General features: G+C 30.9%; 1 protein-coding gene and 1 long non-coding RNA gene across 2 annotated transcripts; both read right to left on the bottom strand.

Annotated features, from left to right (window-relative positions):
* Positions 1-2206: 2206 nt before the first annotated feature.
* On the bottom strand, positions 2207-8528 carry LOC111706484 (type I iodothyronine deiodinase). The gene is made up of 7 exons (XM_023479367.1): positions 8194-8528; positions 7768-7889; positions 6801-6875; positions 3461-3584; positions 3081-3149; positions 2866-2955; positions 2207-2431 (listed from the first exon to the last, which is right to left on the bottom strand). The coding sequence occupies exons 3-7, from the start codon at positions 6821-6823 to the stop codon at positions 2342-2344; spliced, it is 396 nt and encodes a 131-aa protein (XP_023335135.1). The 5' UTR covers positions 6824-6875; positions 7768-7889; positions 8194-8528; the 3' UTR covers positions 2207-2341.
* Positions 8529-8780: 252 nt separating this feature from the next.
* Positions 8781-14711, bottom strand: LOC111706483 (uncharacterized). Its single transcript, XR_002766244.1, has 7 exons — positions 14616-14711; positions 13675-13796; positions 12933-13007; positions 11761-11884; positions 10671-10739; positions 9938-10027; positions 8781-8998 (listed from the first exon to the last, which is right to left on the bottom strand). It is a non-coding gene; the product is annotated as an uncharacterized LOC111706483 (long non-coding RNA).
* Positions 14712-15507: the final 796 nt, after the last annotated feature.

Here is a 15507-nt window from a genome sequence, read left to right as displayed (position 1 = left end):
ACATAAGATAAAACTTTCATGGGTCGCGATCAAGAGCTAAAGTGATTAGCTTTCAGCCTATACCCCCTTCAATTTTCCTTTAAAGTCCCTTTAATTATAGAGATATGTATATATAATTTGTTCGCCCAACAAACTTGAAAAAAAATTGTTTTGTAATGCGAACACTTATTTTCCTGTTGATCTGAATATGTCCTAGAAATTAATGAGAAACATAGTTGCTCCTCTCTACTCAAACCAACAATTAAACCACTAATATTAGTAAACTTGATTAAAGGTTTTAAACGATTCAATTTCCCTTGTGAATTGAACAAATTTATTCTGAGCCGAACAAAATATTTAGAGAGAGAGGGGAGGAAAGACATTTCCCTGATTTTTTCCTTAAAAATGACTGCATCACTTATTTATTAAGTTAGAAATCAAGACTATTATTCTATATCATATTCTATTCTAAAAATTTGTGTTCTGAAAGTTCGGGCGTTAAAAAAATGTCACAGACATAAAAAAGTAGTAAAAGATAAAGAAAAATGGAGTTATATATCTTTGTAAAAAGATAAGAAATAAAATAAAGATAGACATATTCTGAAGATAGAGTAGCAGGAAATACACCCTGGGGTTACCCACAAAGAATAAGACTTCAGAGACGATTGTACATTATTTCTTCAATTCTTTATATTAAAGCCATATGGCTCATGACAGTTATAAACTGGTTTTTTTCATTGCAAAATGATTTAGATTCTCAATAAAAGACTTTATTTATGGCAAAATTAAAAAAATTTGATAGATTTAAAGAACTTTAGGTCGTCATTTAAGTCTGATCCTTTGTGGGTAACCCTGTATAATGATATGCTGATCAAATAAAGATTTAGTTTTCTCTTCTTAAGAAATATGAATGGGAAAAGTGTTGAAAGGAAGATAGAAAGTATGTAGAAGGGAAAGATGGGAAAATGAGAAGAAAGGAGATTGACAATGAGGANTACTTCTACTGAAACTATAGTTAGTTTTCTGCTTCTGTAGAGTTTACTGATTAGGTGCACAATGAATTTTCAGAATTTATTCAATCTTCTGTATACTGCACATTCTCTCAACAAGAGAGAGAGAGAGAGAGAGAAAGTTTACACTCTAAATTACGAAATAACAAAAAATCGGCTAAATTTGGCAGCAAATATTTTATTGCTGTCAATTATGCAAAGTTTGATGACTGCTAATTTTTGTTGTTGAATATTAGCAATTTATTTTTGCTTATCTGGGAGTTTATAAACTTTACTGTCAAATAAGCGATATTTTTCATTCCGTAGTTTAGAGTGCATTCTAAAATTCCTATATGTTTTCTTGCAATCACTTTTGTCGGGAAAACACAATTAAAAATAATAAGTTTTCGTAATTATATTTAGTTCATACTTGATTATACAAAGTTTTAAAGGAAACCTTTGTGAATCAGGCATTGCCATCTTTACTTGAAATACGCTTACAGTCCCTGTAAACAGTTTTAGCAGTAACCAATGATTTCGACCTGACAGACACTTCTGAGGATCGAATTAATTGAAATTAAAGTCGTGTAAATTAAAATATGACCACATGCATCGGTCATCGGTTTTATCTTCGGCGGTTTCCAGAGACGGATCGACAATCAAGAGATGGTCCTGGGTCGCTAATAATTTAAAAGATAATAAGAAAAAAACAATCTTAAAAAAGTAAATTTATAACTAGGAAAAAAAAAAATTATAAATTATTTCATTTTTTATGACTTACATACAATGTTAACCAGAAAACTCCAAAATAGCAAGACAACTTTAGAGCAATACTTCAGTGATTTGCTATTGTAAGCAAACAAATAGTTTTACTAGACACTTACAATATCCCTAATTAAGTGAAATGTGTCTGTTTACACTGCAAAATTGCTGTGTCCCATGCTGATTGGACTATTTTAAGTCAGAATGAGTCTAAAAGTCGTCTTTCTATTTCAGAGTTTTCTGGTTATCACTTTATATAATATTGAATGTTTTTTAATGAAAAATGCTTTGTTATGTTCTTTTATTCATTCCTTCCATTCAATTTTATTGTTCATAGTTTTAGAATTACTTTTCAAAGTATTATTTAACAACAACGAATAGAAAATGTTCTTCCTCAGGGAAATTGGTAAACTGCAGGACCTGTTATCAAATGTTTGTTGAAAAAAACACTAGAAAACTTAATTTTAAACATAAATTAAAAAATAAAAGTATGTAAAAATTTATTTGAAACAATATTTGGATAAATGTGGAAAAGGCATTCAGATCAGTTGTTCTTAAAGAGATTTCGAACTAATCCTTCATAATTCATCATTTATCGAATTTCAAATAAATTAACAAGATTTTGTATTTTCCATGTTGAGTCTTGTCTCTAAACAGTTCTCCAAGTCTTCAATACTGTAGTTGAAAGGACCCATTCCACCCTGACAAAAGTAAATTCTACAGTGAGTACCAGGAAACTGTGGAATAGGAAGACGAGATAATACTTGATGTTGTTACAAAGCAAGAGTTTTACTTGTGACTTATTAAGTCATTTACTAAGATAATGGGGTCTCTGCACTGCAAACTCCACATTTGCTGTCTTCCTATTCTAGAGTTTTCTGGTTCTCATTGTTATAGCTTTAGCTGAAGGAGTGGTAAAAAATTATTTGTAAGATAAAACGTTCGAAATACTTTTTTAATCGAGTGTTAAAAAGATGACAAAGGGGTGTTTGAATGTACAAAAATATGTGTCACATTCTTGTTTTTGTATATTTTTATAAAAGAAACTAATCTTGAAAAATTGTATTAAGAAAGGAGAGTCGACAAATCTTCTTAGAGCTGCTCCATTTCAACCATCATAAATTTGACTTATTACCTCGTAAACAATGTTACCGTCCAATATGGCGTAGAGACGTTCAGGATGCGCACCATATGCTTTATTTGCCGCGTCATCCATCCTATCCACCTAAAATTTTTCTTTCTTTTCTTAAACGCTTAATTTCTCCCCTTTCAAAAGTTTTTTTCTCGTTTCTTCGTGTTATAATTATTTTATAATTTTTCAATTGTTGTATATAACAAGTCTAAACTTACCAAAATAGGACATCCTTTTAAATCCTCGGCAGCCTCTGACCTCAGATATCTAGCAGCCTCTAATCTATCCTGTAATATTAAGAATTAGACCATAAAATATAAAAAGAAATTAATATACAGAGTGTTCCATAATTTATTGGACCATCTCTAATATTTAACGCCAAAGATGCAGTGCGCAGAATATGCAAACATGCGTACATGTCAATTTTTATATTAATTTTTTTAAATGATTGAACCTTTGAAACTTTCGGTCATCGTATACGGGGCTGGCAAATGCGGTGCCCCGCCCAAAACTAGTTAAGAAGAGGAGGGGCGTTGCCCCGCCCCCCTGGAATATAGATGTCTTACTTTATTTGTACATTAATAAACTATTTAATTACCTGTAGATGCTGATGGGTTTGAATATCTATATTCCCCTTAAAATGATCCTTGTTACTTGGATGAGCTTCTTCAATATAAACAGTGATAAAATCAACTTTGCTCCCAAACTTAGCTCTGATACCGCTGAAATATATAGGAAAACATAACAATATTAAAGGGAATGTAAGGAGTTGATGGTGCGTATCTCAATCTTAGTTTGTACGCAAAATAATAACATTAAAGGGACTGTAAGGAGCCTATGGTGCGTATCTCAATCTGGGTTTGTACGCAAAATAATAATATTAAAGGGACTGTAAGGACTGAGTCGATGGTGCGTATCTCAATCTTAGTTTGTACGCAAAGTAATAACATTAAAGGGACTGTAAGGAGTCTATGGTGCGTATCTCAATCTTGGTTTCTACGCAAAATAAAAACATTAAAGGGACTGTAAGGAGTCGATGGTGCTTATCTCAATCTTGGTTTCTACGCAAAATAATAACATTAAAGGGACTGTCAGGAGCGTGGTGCGTATCTCAATCTGGGTTTGTACGCAAAATAATAATATTAAAGGGACTGTAAGGAGTCGATGGTGCGTATCTCAATCTTGGTTTGTACGCAAAATAATTACATTAAAGGGACTGTAAGGAGTCTATGGTGCGTTTCTCAATCTTGGTTTGTACGCAAAATAATAAACATTAAAGGGACTGTAAGGAGTCGATGGTGCGTATCTCAATCTTGGTTTCTACGCAAAATAATAATATTAAAGGGACTGTAAGGAGTCGATGGTGCGTATCTCGATCTTGGTTTGTAAGCCAAATAATGTGAATAATTGTGAAAAAGTACAAGGAATAAGTGAAAACAAATATGATATTAGGGTTTTTGTCAATAATCAGAGAAGCCTTCGATATTTCAAATTAATAAGAATTCTGAAAAGTTAAAAAAAGTGATTGTAAGCATAATTTCAAGTGACCCTCCATATAAAGATGACTATGCTGGAATTAGAACAATACACTTGAAACCTGTATTTAATCAATAATGTGGAACTGAAAGACAATGTCGTTTTACTAGGTTTAAAAGTTTTATATTCTGATCTTATCCACATAATTTGCTGCAGTAGAAATGCGCAAATCTTTTTAAAATCGTAAATATTCGATATATAATTTATTCTTCATCAGACAAAAGGGTTTGAGGAAAGGGTATGATTGTGACTCTAATAACTTTCTTTTTTGTAATCTGTGCTGCCAGATTACAACCCCTGGTAGATCAATAAAAACCCAGACAACACCAAACTTTCGCAATAGAAAAAATTCCGAAGTAAAAAAATCTCTTTTAAAAACTTTTTTTTAAGGTTTTAAATTTTTTAGAACATTGCATTCCTGCCATAGAATTATTGGAATCGCCCTGATTTAAATACTCAAACTCGACACACACTCGGAGTTTCTATTCCCTATCTTTGCGACCCAATATCGTAGACCTTAGATATTTAAGCTATGAATGCTGTTAGACCAAAAAATCAAGGTTTAAAATATCAAAGGTTTACCAAAGTTATATGGATTATAAAATTTGAGTTTTTTTTATCAAAACTCAATTCCTTTCAAGTATTACTAATTCTTTTTCATATTTTATTATTGCATCAATATTTTCTTTAAAGACTTAATTCTTATTTGTGCTTAAAATATATGAACGACCCCTTTCGATTATGATATATGATGATTATAATAAAATTGTAGAAAACTGAAAGTTGCCTTTAATCATCTTGTTCAAAAGTAAATAAAATGTTGCAGTGATGATGATGATGATGATGATGATTAACTATGGGTTCTCTGTCAAAGTGACTTGCGTTTCCTGCAGGAAACCACATAGGAACTATCAGAATTAAAAACTTTTAAGCCTAGGAAAACGACAATGATCATGCAGATAAAGTATTCAAGGGTAGCGTTGTGAATCGGGCATTGCTTTTATTGCATAAAGATTCACTTAACATGACGATAACAGTCCTTTTAAGAAGTTTTGATTGAAGTGTCAGATTTTAAACAATGACAGGGTTTGGAACTTTTGTCCCCTGGAATGTTAGTCTAGCATATTGAAAGGAGGAAGGTTTCGACGTCACAACTACGTCATGATACATGAACCAAGCTGTTGATTAGTATGCAGCATTTACCCAATATCAGAAATATATCAGAAATATTTGAAGAAATATATTTATACTTCTGTAGGGACGGATCTGATAAAGATTCAAGATAATATATAACATTACTCAATACTTATTGTTAAAAGTAATAACCAGAAATCTCCTGTAATAAGAAGACGACTTTTAGCTTATGACTTAAGAGTATAAGACACATCAGTGTAAAAAGACTTAATCAGTGACTTAATAAGTGTCTTGTAAAACTATTTGCTTTGTAACAGCATTAAATAAAATTAAGTGATATGCTATAAGTCGTCTTCCAATATTAGAGTCTTCTGGTTATCACTGTATCATCTTAGATCTGTATTAAAGGGTCAAATCCTTTAGGAGGTTTCATGAAGCTGTCTTTTTTTATTGTTTTTAGTAAATATAAATTTTATTTCTATTTTTAGTGAATAAAAAGTTAAAAGTTTCCACGCAGTTTTTAAGTGAGCCTACAAGCAAATATGGCAATTCCCAATTTACAAAGATACCCTTTGTCTGATCAAGTATGAATTAGAAATCCTTGTTTATATTCGTCTAAACTCTTTATATTCATCTAAACTCTTTATATTCATCTAAACTCTTTATATTCGTCCAAACTCTTTATATTCATCTAAACTCTTTATATTCGTCTAAACTCTTTATATTCATCTAAACTCTTTATACTTATCTAAACTCTTTATATTCATCTAAACTCTTTATATTCATCTAAACTCTTTATATTCATCTAAACTCTTTATATTCATCTAAACTCTTTATTTTCATCTAAACTCTTTATTTTCATCTAAACTCTTTATTTTCGATTGCAGTTTCTCTGCGAAAGTGAACATTTCTTACTTATAAGAAACAAAAAGAAAGAAAATTTTTTTTTAACCAGAAAAAAAAACTTTATATTCCCAGTTTTGACATTTTTAAGGTTTCAAAAAAATAAAAATTAATTTTTTTTTAATCTGAACTAAGAACAAGTCTATTTAGAGAGTAAGAATCATAATTACGTCTCGAGTCCATTATAAAATCTCATATTTTTACGGCAACTCTGTCTTAAAATGATTCGCTTAAAAACCCATAGCAAAACAAATAGGGGAAGAATTTCATAAAGTTTAATAACAATCCTTAATCAAAATTTTATGTCAAAGGTAGAAGAAATTTTTCTATAAAAAATGTATGTATCTATATTGTGCGATACTAACCTAAATTTTGAGAGGCTACCCATGAATGGGGGTCAGGTACAGGAGCCAAAATTAACAACAAGGATACGGCCAGCTCTGAAATTATTATCAATTTTAGATATGCTACGTTCGACTTATTGAAAATGAGCGTAGAAAATTCGACCTATTAACAACTCTGATAAAGTTTACAGAAACCGATCAATATACAGGATTTACGCCGCGTCTCAAATCTGAGACGCGGCGTAAACATGGTTGGTTACACTTAACATTGTATTCAGTGTTTCGAGATTTGAGCCGGCGCTCAATTGGAACCGGTTTTTTTTCGGTTCAGCGATGCAGTTTAAATTCTTTAAAATTTGGTCTCATTAGAGATAGAATATCCCTCTTAGACATTAGCTGATTAAACGTACAGTTCGCTTCTGATTTTTTAAAGTGATCTGTACTGTACAATGAACACATGAGTCTCATCGAGCTTTGATAGAATCAGAAACAGGGTTACCCACAAAGGATGAGACTGGAAGTAAAGACGACTTGAATTGAAACTATTGACTATTGACTATTCCAAGTTAGATTTAGGTCTTCTGCCATGAATGTGGTCTTTGAATGGTTTATTCAATGATTTGACAATGAAATAAATAAATTTATATATGAATATGAATCAACAGACAGTATAAATTCCTTGCATTCGTCTCTGAAGTCTAATCCTTTGTGGGTAACCCTGCATTATTATAATAAAATCTATTAATCTTATGTAAATGTTCATCAAAATGCTAAATTCAAGAATAAAACGTGAACAAGTTTTTATCAGGATAAACCTATTTCTTAACCGTGAGCTGAACTTTATAAAACTATTTTTTAGATGGTAAAATTTTAGAATAAATGTTGAAAGGTTTAACTGTACTATAGTTTTAGCATTAAAGGGAACTTTAACGAATAAAAAACTTACAATTTTTGGCAAACTTTCAAATTATTTCACAATATAATTTACCTGGCATAATCCAGGATGTTTACTTGAGCTCCGGTATCCGGGTTGACCAGCTTCACATTAACAGCAGGTTGACCTTCAGCTGCTGTTTTATTAATGTTCCGGAGAAAAGCATTCGTCCTTCCCTTTGAATAGAAATTTGATTAAATTACAGTGATTGTACAATGAAGATGACTGTTTTATTTAAGTTTTGATTGTTAATAAGCTTTTTTTAAATTAAAATTTCAAAAAAAAAAAATAAAAATCGCAACAAAAAAGTGTCTCAAATGATAAACGATGTGGTTTGTATAATGGATGTAATGCATGTAAAGAAAGATGACAATTGCAAATGTTTAAAAATAAGAAAATTTGAGTTTGAGTCAAGTGATTAGTTTGGTTTTGTCTTGCAGGATTTAATTTTAAAACTTATCAAAAAAAAAAAAATTAAACCTTAATAAATTCGTCAGAAAAAAGGAACTTTACATCTTCTGCAGACTCTGCATTTTTCATAATTTCTTCCAGTCCAGGTTTATTTTTACCCAACCTCTTCACCATTTTCAGAGTAGCCTCAGGAGAAATTAGGTATGCTAGCTTCAGCATGCCTAGAGCACAGTACATAAGGGGTATGCTGGCATATACCATGCATACCATTAAGTATTTTCGTAGTTCTCCCATTCTTATTTGTCAAATCATCTGAAAATATGATATTTTTGTTCTAATTTTATCAAATTAATTCTCAGTCATCTTTTTCTGAATATCCTAACAATGAATATTTAAAGAAAATTGATTTAACATTTCAGATAACATTTGTCTGAATTTTTGAAAGACTTTTAATATTTTTGGTTTTAATTCTAATTTCATTTAAATTTCTTTTTGATACAGTTAAACCCTAAATACTAAATACATCAAAAAAGAACTTATGAAATGTCGTCTTGACAATTTTTCAATGGGTTCCACACTATATTACGTAAATCTCAGTATTTGCGAAAACACATAAATAGCCATGAATATAATTGATATGAACTAAACGTTATAAATATGCTTTATTAAGAGTTTTATTAGTTAGCTTAAATAAATGGAACATCATTCAGATTAGTTGATCCAAAGATTTTCAACCTAATCTTGCATTTTTCCACATTTATTTACCCGTTCAAAACACCCTTTTTTAACGTGCTTTTAAATTCTCAAATTTCAGTTTTTCTTCAAGAAAACTCTCCAAATCTTCTAGATCATAGTTGAATGGACCCATTCCCCCCTGAAATTGATAAACAAAAATTTATTTTAAGATTTAATTGTTTGTCCGGCCATTATTCATATATTTGTAAAGAAGAAAAATAGAAAAATTAAAAAGGAACGAAATAATTAAAAATTATTAATGAAGTCCTTTAAAAACTAGTTCTAATGGACAGTATAACTTAGCCAAAGAATTAATTCAATGATATTTTTTGTATTTTTATCACTTTGCCCTAAACTTCTTAAAACTTCGCGAAAAATGAAAAGGGGCACAGCACAGATTTAAGACGAATTGGAATCAAATTGAATTTTTGTTAAAGATTTCCCATTTAAGCAGTTTATGTTTGTATTTCAGAAGTTTGTTTTCTAGAAAATTATACTTCAGGACTTTGTATTTCAGTAGTTTGTGTTTCAGAACATTAAATTTCAGGAGTTTGTATCTTAGAAGTTTGTATTTCAGAAGTTTGTAAATCAGGAGTTTGTATTTCCGTAGTTTGTATTTCCGGAGTTTGTATTTCCGTAGTTTGTATTTCCGTAGTTTGTATTTCCGTAGTTTGTATTTCCGTAGTTTGTATTTCCGGAGTTTGTATTTCCGTAGTTTGTAATTCAGGAATTTGTATTTCCGTAGTTTGTATTTCAGGAGTTTGTATTTCAGGAGTTTGTATTTCAGGAGTTTGTATTTCCGTAGTTTGTATTTCCGTAGTTTGTATTTCCGGAGTTTGTATTTCCGGAGTTTGTATTTCCGTAGTTTGTATTTCCGTAGTTTGTATTTTTTCAGGAGTTTGTATTTCAGGAGTTTGTATTTCAGGAGTTTGTATTTCAGGAGTTTGTATTTCAGGAGTTTGTATTATAAATCTAAAATGAAAATCCCAACAAAAAGTAAAAGTTATAAAACACCAAAAATATAAAAATATAAATATAAAAACACGTTCAAAAATAAAGACTCACTGACCAATCCTACCTCTTAAACAACTACTCCATCCAAAACTGCGTAGAGACGTTCCGGGTAAGATGCATAAGCATGGAGTGCTGCATTATCCATCCTATCAACCTGGTCATTGGAAATAATTTAGCACAAAGGACTACTCACTTATTTAAAAATTCAACTGAAGATCAGTCATCGTCGTATATATCAATACAATGAAGACGACTTTCGGTTAAAATGTTTGATTTCCACCAAGCTTAAAACAGCATGGATGCACATACACATGGAACACAAAGAAAAGCTGTCATTTAACAGTTTTTTTGAGGTTTACTAGTAAATTTGTGATTTGAAATTTTTTGTTAGAAATCAAAACTTAAACAGAGAATGTATCTTTGAGGAGAAAATAAAAGATTTTATTGAAAACATTTGTTTGTCCTTTGTAAAAAAAACTTTCTTTTAATGAACATTTGATTATTATCAGTTCAAGGAGTTTTTATTTGGAGTGAGCCTCTAGTTAAAGAAGGGCCTGCTTCGCAAACCTTTAAGCTTTTTCTGATAAAAAAATAGTTGTATTTCTAGCTTGAAAAGTGTTTAATTTGGAAAACTTTCTCCACTGTTTCTAAAGCAGAAATTCGTAAATCACTTTATTGAAACCACAATTGAAAGTTTGCTTATCAGACAAAGCTTTATAAAGGTACAGTGAGTCGAACATACCACTCTATAAATTAAGGTTCACTTGAAAATTACTTCTAAAGTCCCTTTAAGTTACCAGAATAGGACATCCAGCTAGGTCCTCACCAGCCTCTGACCTCAGAAACCTTGCAGCCTCCATCCTGTCCTATCAAGAGGACGGTATAAATTTTGAAGGGATTGTTTACTTGTTTCTAAGTTTACACTAATACCACGGAATAAAACAACCAAGCTTATTTTCAATTTAATTAATTTAAACTTTTAATTTCATACCTATCTGGTTTCTAATTAAGATTTAAAAATTATCGGAAGAATTCCTTTAAAAAAACATAAAGGGATAAAAAACAAAGGAACTGAGTTTTTACCTCAAACTCTGATTTTCCAATCCCAATATCTTTGCAATTCAATGTCGGAGATCTTTGATATTTCAAACTATGAATTCTTTTAGATCACATAATGATAGTTTAAAATATTGAAGGTTTACACCATCAGGTTGCAAATATACAGAATTTGTGACAAAAACTCAGTTCTTTGTGCTGTAAACAGGAGTAATGTGCGTAAATAAAGTTTTTGCATTTTCTTGCAAATAATAAACATTTTTGTGAATTTTGTGGATTTTCTGTAGATCGAACTCATTTTTATAAGATCAAGGTTTTAAATTAAAATCAAGTAATAATATATTTTCCAAGTACATATCTCAATAAAAAATGTGTTCCGCGAAATTCCATGAAATTCCATGAAATTCCATGAAATTCCATGAAATTCACACAGAAAACAGATTTCTGGGCAAAAAAGTTAAAATGATTATTTTGACAGTAAATATTATTCTATTCTTACAGAGACAAATTTTAGCGTATGATTGGCTTGCTGTGAGAACCAGAAAACTTTGAACTAGGAAGACGACATTAAAGTAATTATCGAGTGTATTTGATGTTATTATTCAAAGCGAATAGTTTTAATTGTTACTGATTAAATCACGTACTCAGTAAAATGGGTCTCTTTGCAAATTACACTGCACAATCTCATCTTTATTGGACTATTTATGGTCATAACTTAAAGTTAAATTACTTAATTAAACTTAAATTACACTGCACAATCTCATCTTTATTGGACTATTTACGATCATAACTTGAGTCTTCCTTTTCCAGAGTTTTCTTGTTGAGCATAACCTGCAAATTTTGATGAGTTTCAATCTCAATATGTCCCCTAAAATGGTTCTTGTTACTTGGATGAGCTTCTTCAATATAAACAGTGATGAAATCAACTTTGCTCCCAAACCTAGCTCTGATACCGCTGAACAAAATAAAAAATAAACGTTTTAAAGAGTATGTGAGCGTAACTTCAAATGACCCTCCGTTCAAATATGGCAACACCAGATTCACAACGAAACCCTTGAAACCTTTGCTAGGTTTAAATATATCTACCAGCAGTTAATTTTGTATGGAAACCACATTCGATTATAATCAGTTTAAAATTATAAACATTATTATCTAATTCATATTTGATCAGACAAAGCTTTTTAAAAGGGTGTGGTTGTCATCTTTGCATTATTGACACTCCCTTTAAGATATCTTGAAAATTCCGTTCCTTTAAGAAATTGTTTAACTATCAGCTAGATATTTGAAACCCCTATTTTTCAAAATAAAGCCACAAAAAATTGTGTGACCTTTAAAGAATTCTTTTTAAAAAAAGGACATATTCGATCGTTTTGAAAAATTCATGATTACTCTAATAAAAATGAAACTCTTGTGTCGGCAGTCCAATGTTAAAGAAAATATTATAAAAATCTACAAATCATGAAAATCTCACTTTTTTTTACATCGATGGTAAAAGGAGGAACTTTTAGCAGTTATGTGGTTTTTGTGATAATAAAATCGGGACTGTTTTGATTATTAAAAAGTGACCAATCTTTATTCTACATCTACATATATATGATGTATAGTAATCTCTGTTTGACTGTTGGGATGTTTGTTAGAATGTTTGTATATCCAATCATAACTTTGGAACCCCTTGATCGATTTGCCTAATATTTGTACAGGGGAACTCGGTGAACCACAGAAATAAAGTCGTCGGTGTATATATCAATACAATGAAAACGTCGGTGTATATATCAATACAATGAAAACGACTTTCTATTTCAATTTTGATTTCTACCAATCTTTCAATCAGCAGAGATGCACATAAACATGTAAACAGAGAGAAGTTGCCAATAAACAGCTTCTCTTTGTTTACTTGTAAATTTGTAATTTGTAAATTGCTTCTCAGGGATCAAAGCAATATTAACGAAAAGTCGTCTTCATTGTAATGATATAAATGCAGACCACTCTATATGTAAACCAACCTAAATTTAGAGAGGCTCCCCATGAATGGGGGTCAGGTACAGGAACCAAAATTAACAACAAGGATACGACCAGCTCTAAAAAATAAAGATATAAAAAAATATTTCTTAAGTTTGATTTTATATTGATAGAATATTGACACCAAATGTTTCGGGATTTAGATTTTTCACTATTCTCCTGTGTTAATTTTTCCAATCAGTGTAAAATTTCAAGGATTTCAGATGCTCAAAGCCTCAATTCACGTTTATATCATACAAAATTTAGTAAATTTTGAGTAAAAACCCAAAACTATCTCTTTTGTTAAGAAATCTGTGTTTTTAATGATGATATTGATGTACATACTTGTTTATAATTGAAAGAAAAATTTAAAAAATGTTCGCCTTGAAGGAATTGTCGAGGAAAATTCTCGTGACTCTAGATTTAAAACCGGATTAACAATTTGAAAGACATTTTCGTTTTTTCTCTTTAAAAATGTTCAATTCTGACAATATTCTTCTCAGTTATTATATACTCACTTTAAAGAAAATTTATTATTATCAATTTTCAGAGAGAAAAACATAATAAATCCGGCAGTTAACATTTGGAGAGAACCATTAAGAATTGAACAGAAAAGCTTTATAATGGATAATCGATAAAATTACGCAGACAGTCTGCAGACCCTTTAACAGAATTGATCATTTCCCATCTTTTGTCAAAATTGAATGAATTTTCTAAAAATTAATTTTGACAAAAATACTAATTTACTTGGCATAATCCAGGATGTTTACTTGAGTTCCAGTATCCAGGTTGACCAGCTTCACATTAGCAGCAGGTTGACCTTCAGCTACTGTTTTATTAATGTTGTTCAGGAACACCTCGGTTCTTCTCTAAACAAATAAGCTTGAAGAGACTTCTCTTGACGTAATTCCTAGTGACCCTTTATTGTAGAGTGACATGTTAGATTAACATCGGTACCCTTTTAATCTTTGCTTATCTTGGTGATGGAGTTATCATTATTTTAGTTTATTGTAACACAGGACATGTCATTCAAATGATACAATACATAAAATTGAGGGTCAGTTGAATTTACGTATACACTATACAGTCCGTTTAAACAATATTTCAAACTATGAATTTTGCTTCAGGTTGAAATATAAAAGGTTTACAGCATAAAATTTCAAAGATATGGGGATTAGTCAATTAAAGTATGAGACAAGATTTTAAGTCCTTTCATTTGAGTCTTTTTATAATATTCTGAGCTAAGCTTTAAATGTATTTCACTTCAGTCTTTTTTTATTCTAAACTATAAAGCTTAAATATCTATTTCATTTTACCTACAAAATCATATAAAAATATTGTTAAAAGGGCTGAGAGCGTGATTTCAAGTGACCCTCCATGCAAAAATGGCAATCTCCTATTTACAACGATACCCTTGGAACCTGTATCTGATAATAAATGTGGAAGATACCATCGTTTTCCTGACTCGAAAAGTGTTTATTTTTGTGAGCTTCTCCTTGCTTCAATTTTAAACAAGCGCAAGCCATTTCACAGAGAACCCGCAAACGAAAATAAACAGCTTAACGAAACAAAAACATGGATATCTATTTCAAGGATACCTTTGTAAATCCGGCATTGCCATCATTGTATGAAGGGTCACTTGCCGTCTCTTTAAACATCAACTTTTTTAATTAATGTGAAATAAAAACCTTTATAAATTCATCTGAGAAAAGAAACCTTAAATCTTGAGAATCTTTAGCATTGTCTAATTGATTTCTCATTCCAGGGATTTTCTTCATTGTTCCCTGAATCCGAAGATCCTCATATGTTTCTCACAATCTTTTGGGCCCCACTGTACAATATATAGTTTAGATTGAAAATTATGCTAAATTTTTAATATTAAAATGTTCAATGAAAAGAGCTAATTGTTAGCAAGGGATTTTTAGGAAAAAATTCCTGTAAACAGTTGAACTATAAGAAATGACGACATTTGTAACCTTTGATCAACTTCAGCGTATACTCTTTTGCGCTCAAAAATGAGGATCTTTTCCTTGATGAAGTGGAATACTGGGTTAGGAGCTATAATATAAGCCAGGTTGATCAGACCCAACATCAAGTACATAATTGGTATACTCCCATACAATAAACAAACTTGTAAGTGTTTACCCACCGACCCCATTTTTAGAGTTTAAGTCATCTGAAGTTAAAAGCATTGATAATACTATGTAGGTTTTATTCTGAAGTAATAATAATGTTCCCTGTTTGTCAACTCCAAAGCAATTTCCAAACAATTTCTAAAACATCTGATTACAGCCCCCCCCCCCATAATACGCCTTCGGTTTTTACGCATATCCAGAGATTTTATATAAATTATATCTTTCAGACAATCTGACATTTAAGATATCAATTGTAAAACTATTTAACAACATCAACAAGGAAGGTATACAAAAGATTGCTTAAAAGTCGTCTCCGGTTCGGTATTCCTTACACACACTCTTTTTGTACAGACACACATACATGACATTTCCGCCCCCTGGTTGTGTATAAGTGTGTCGAGTTGGTCGAGTGTGCACAAAATATTAATACTCATTCCAAGTTGTA

This window comes from Eurytemora carolleeae, unplaced genomic scaffold (assembly GCF_000591075.1).
Source record: "Eurytemora carolleeae unplaced genomic scaffold, Eaff_2.0 scaffold714, whole genome shotgun sequence".
NCBI classification, from domain to species: Eukaryota; Metazoa; Arthropoda; class Copepoda; order Calanoida; family Temoridae; genus Eurytemora; species Eurytemora carolleeae.
Note: the sequence above shows the minus strand (reverse complement) of the source record. Positions and strands in the feature narration are given on the sequence as shown.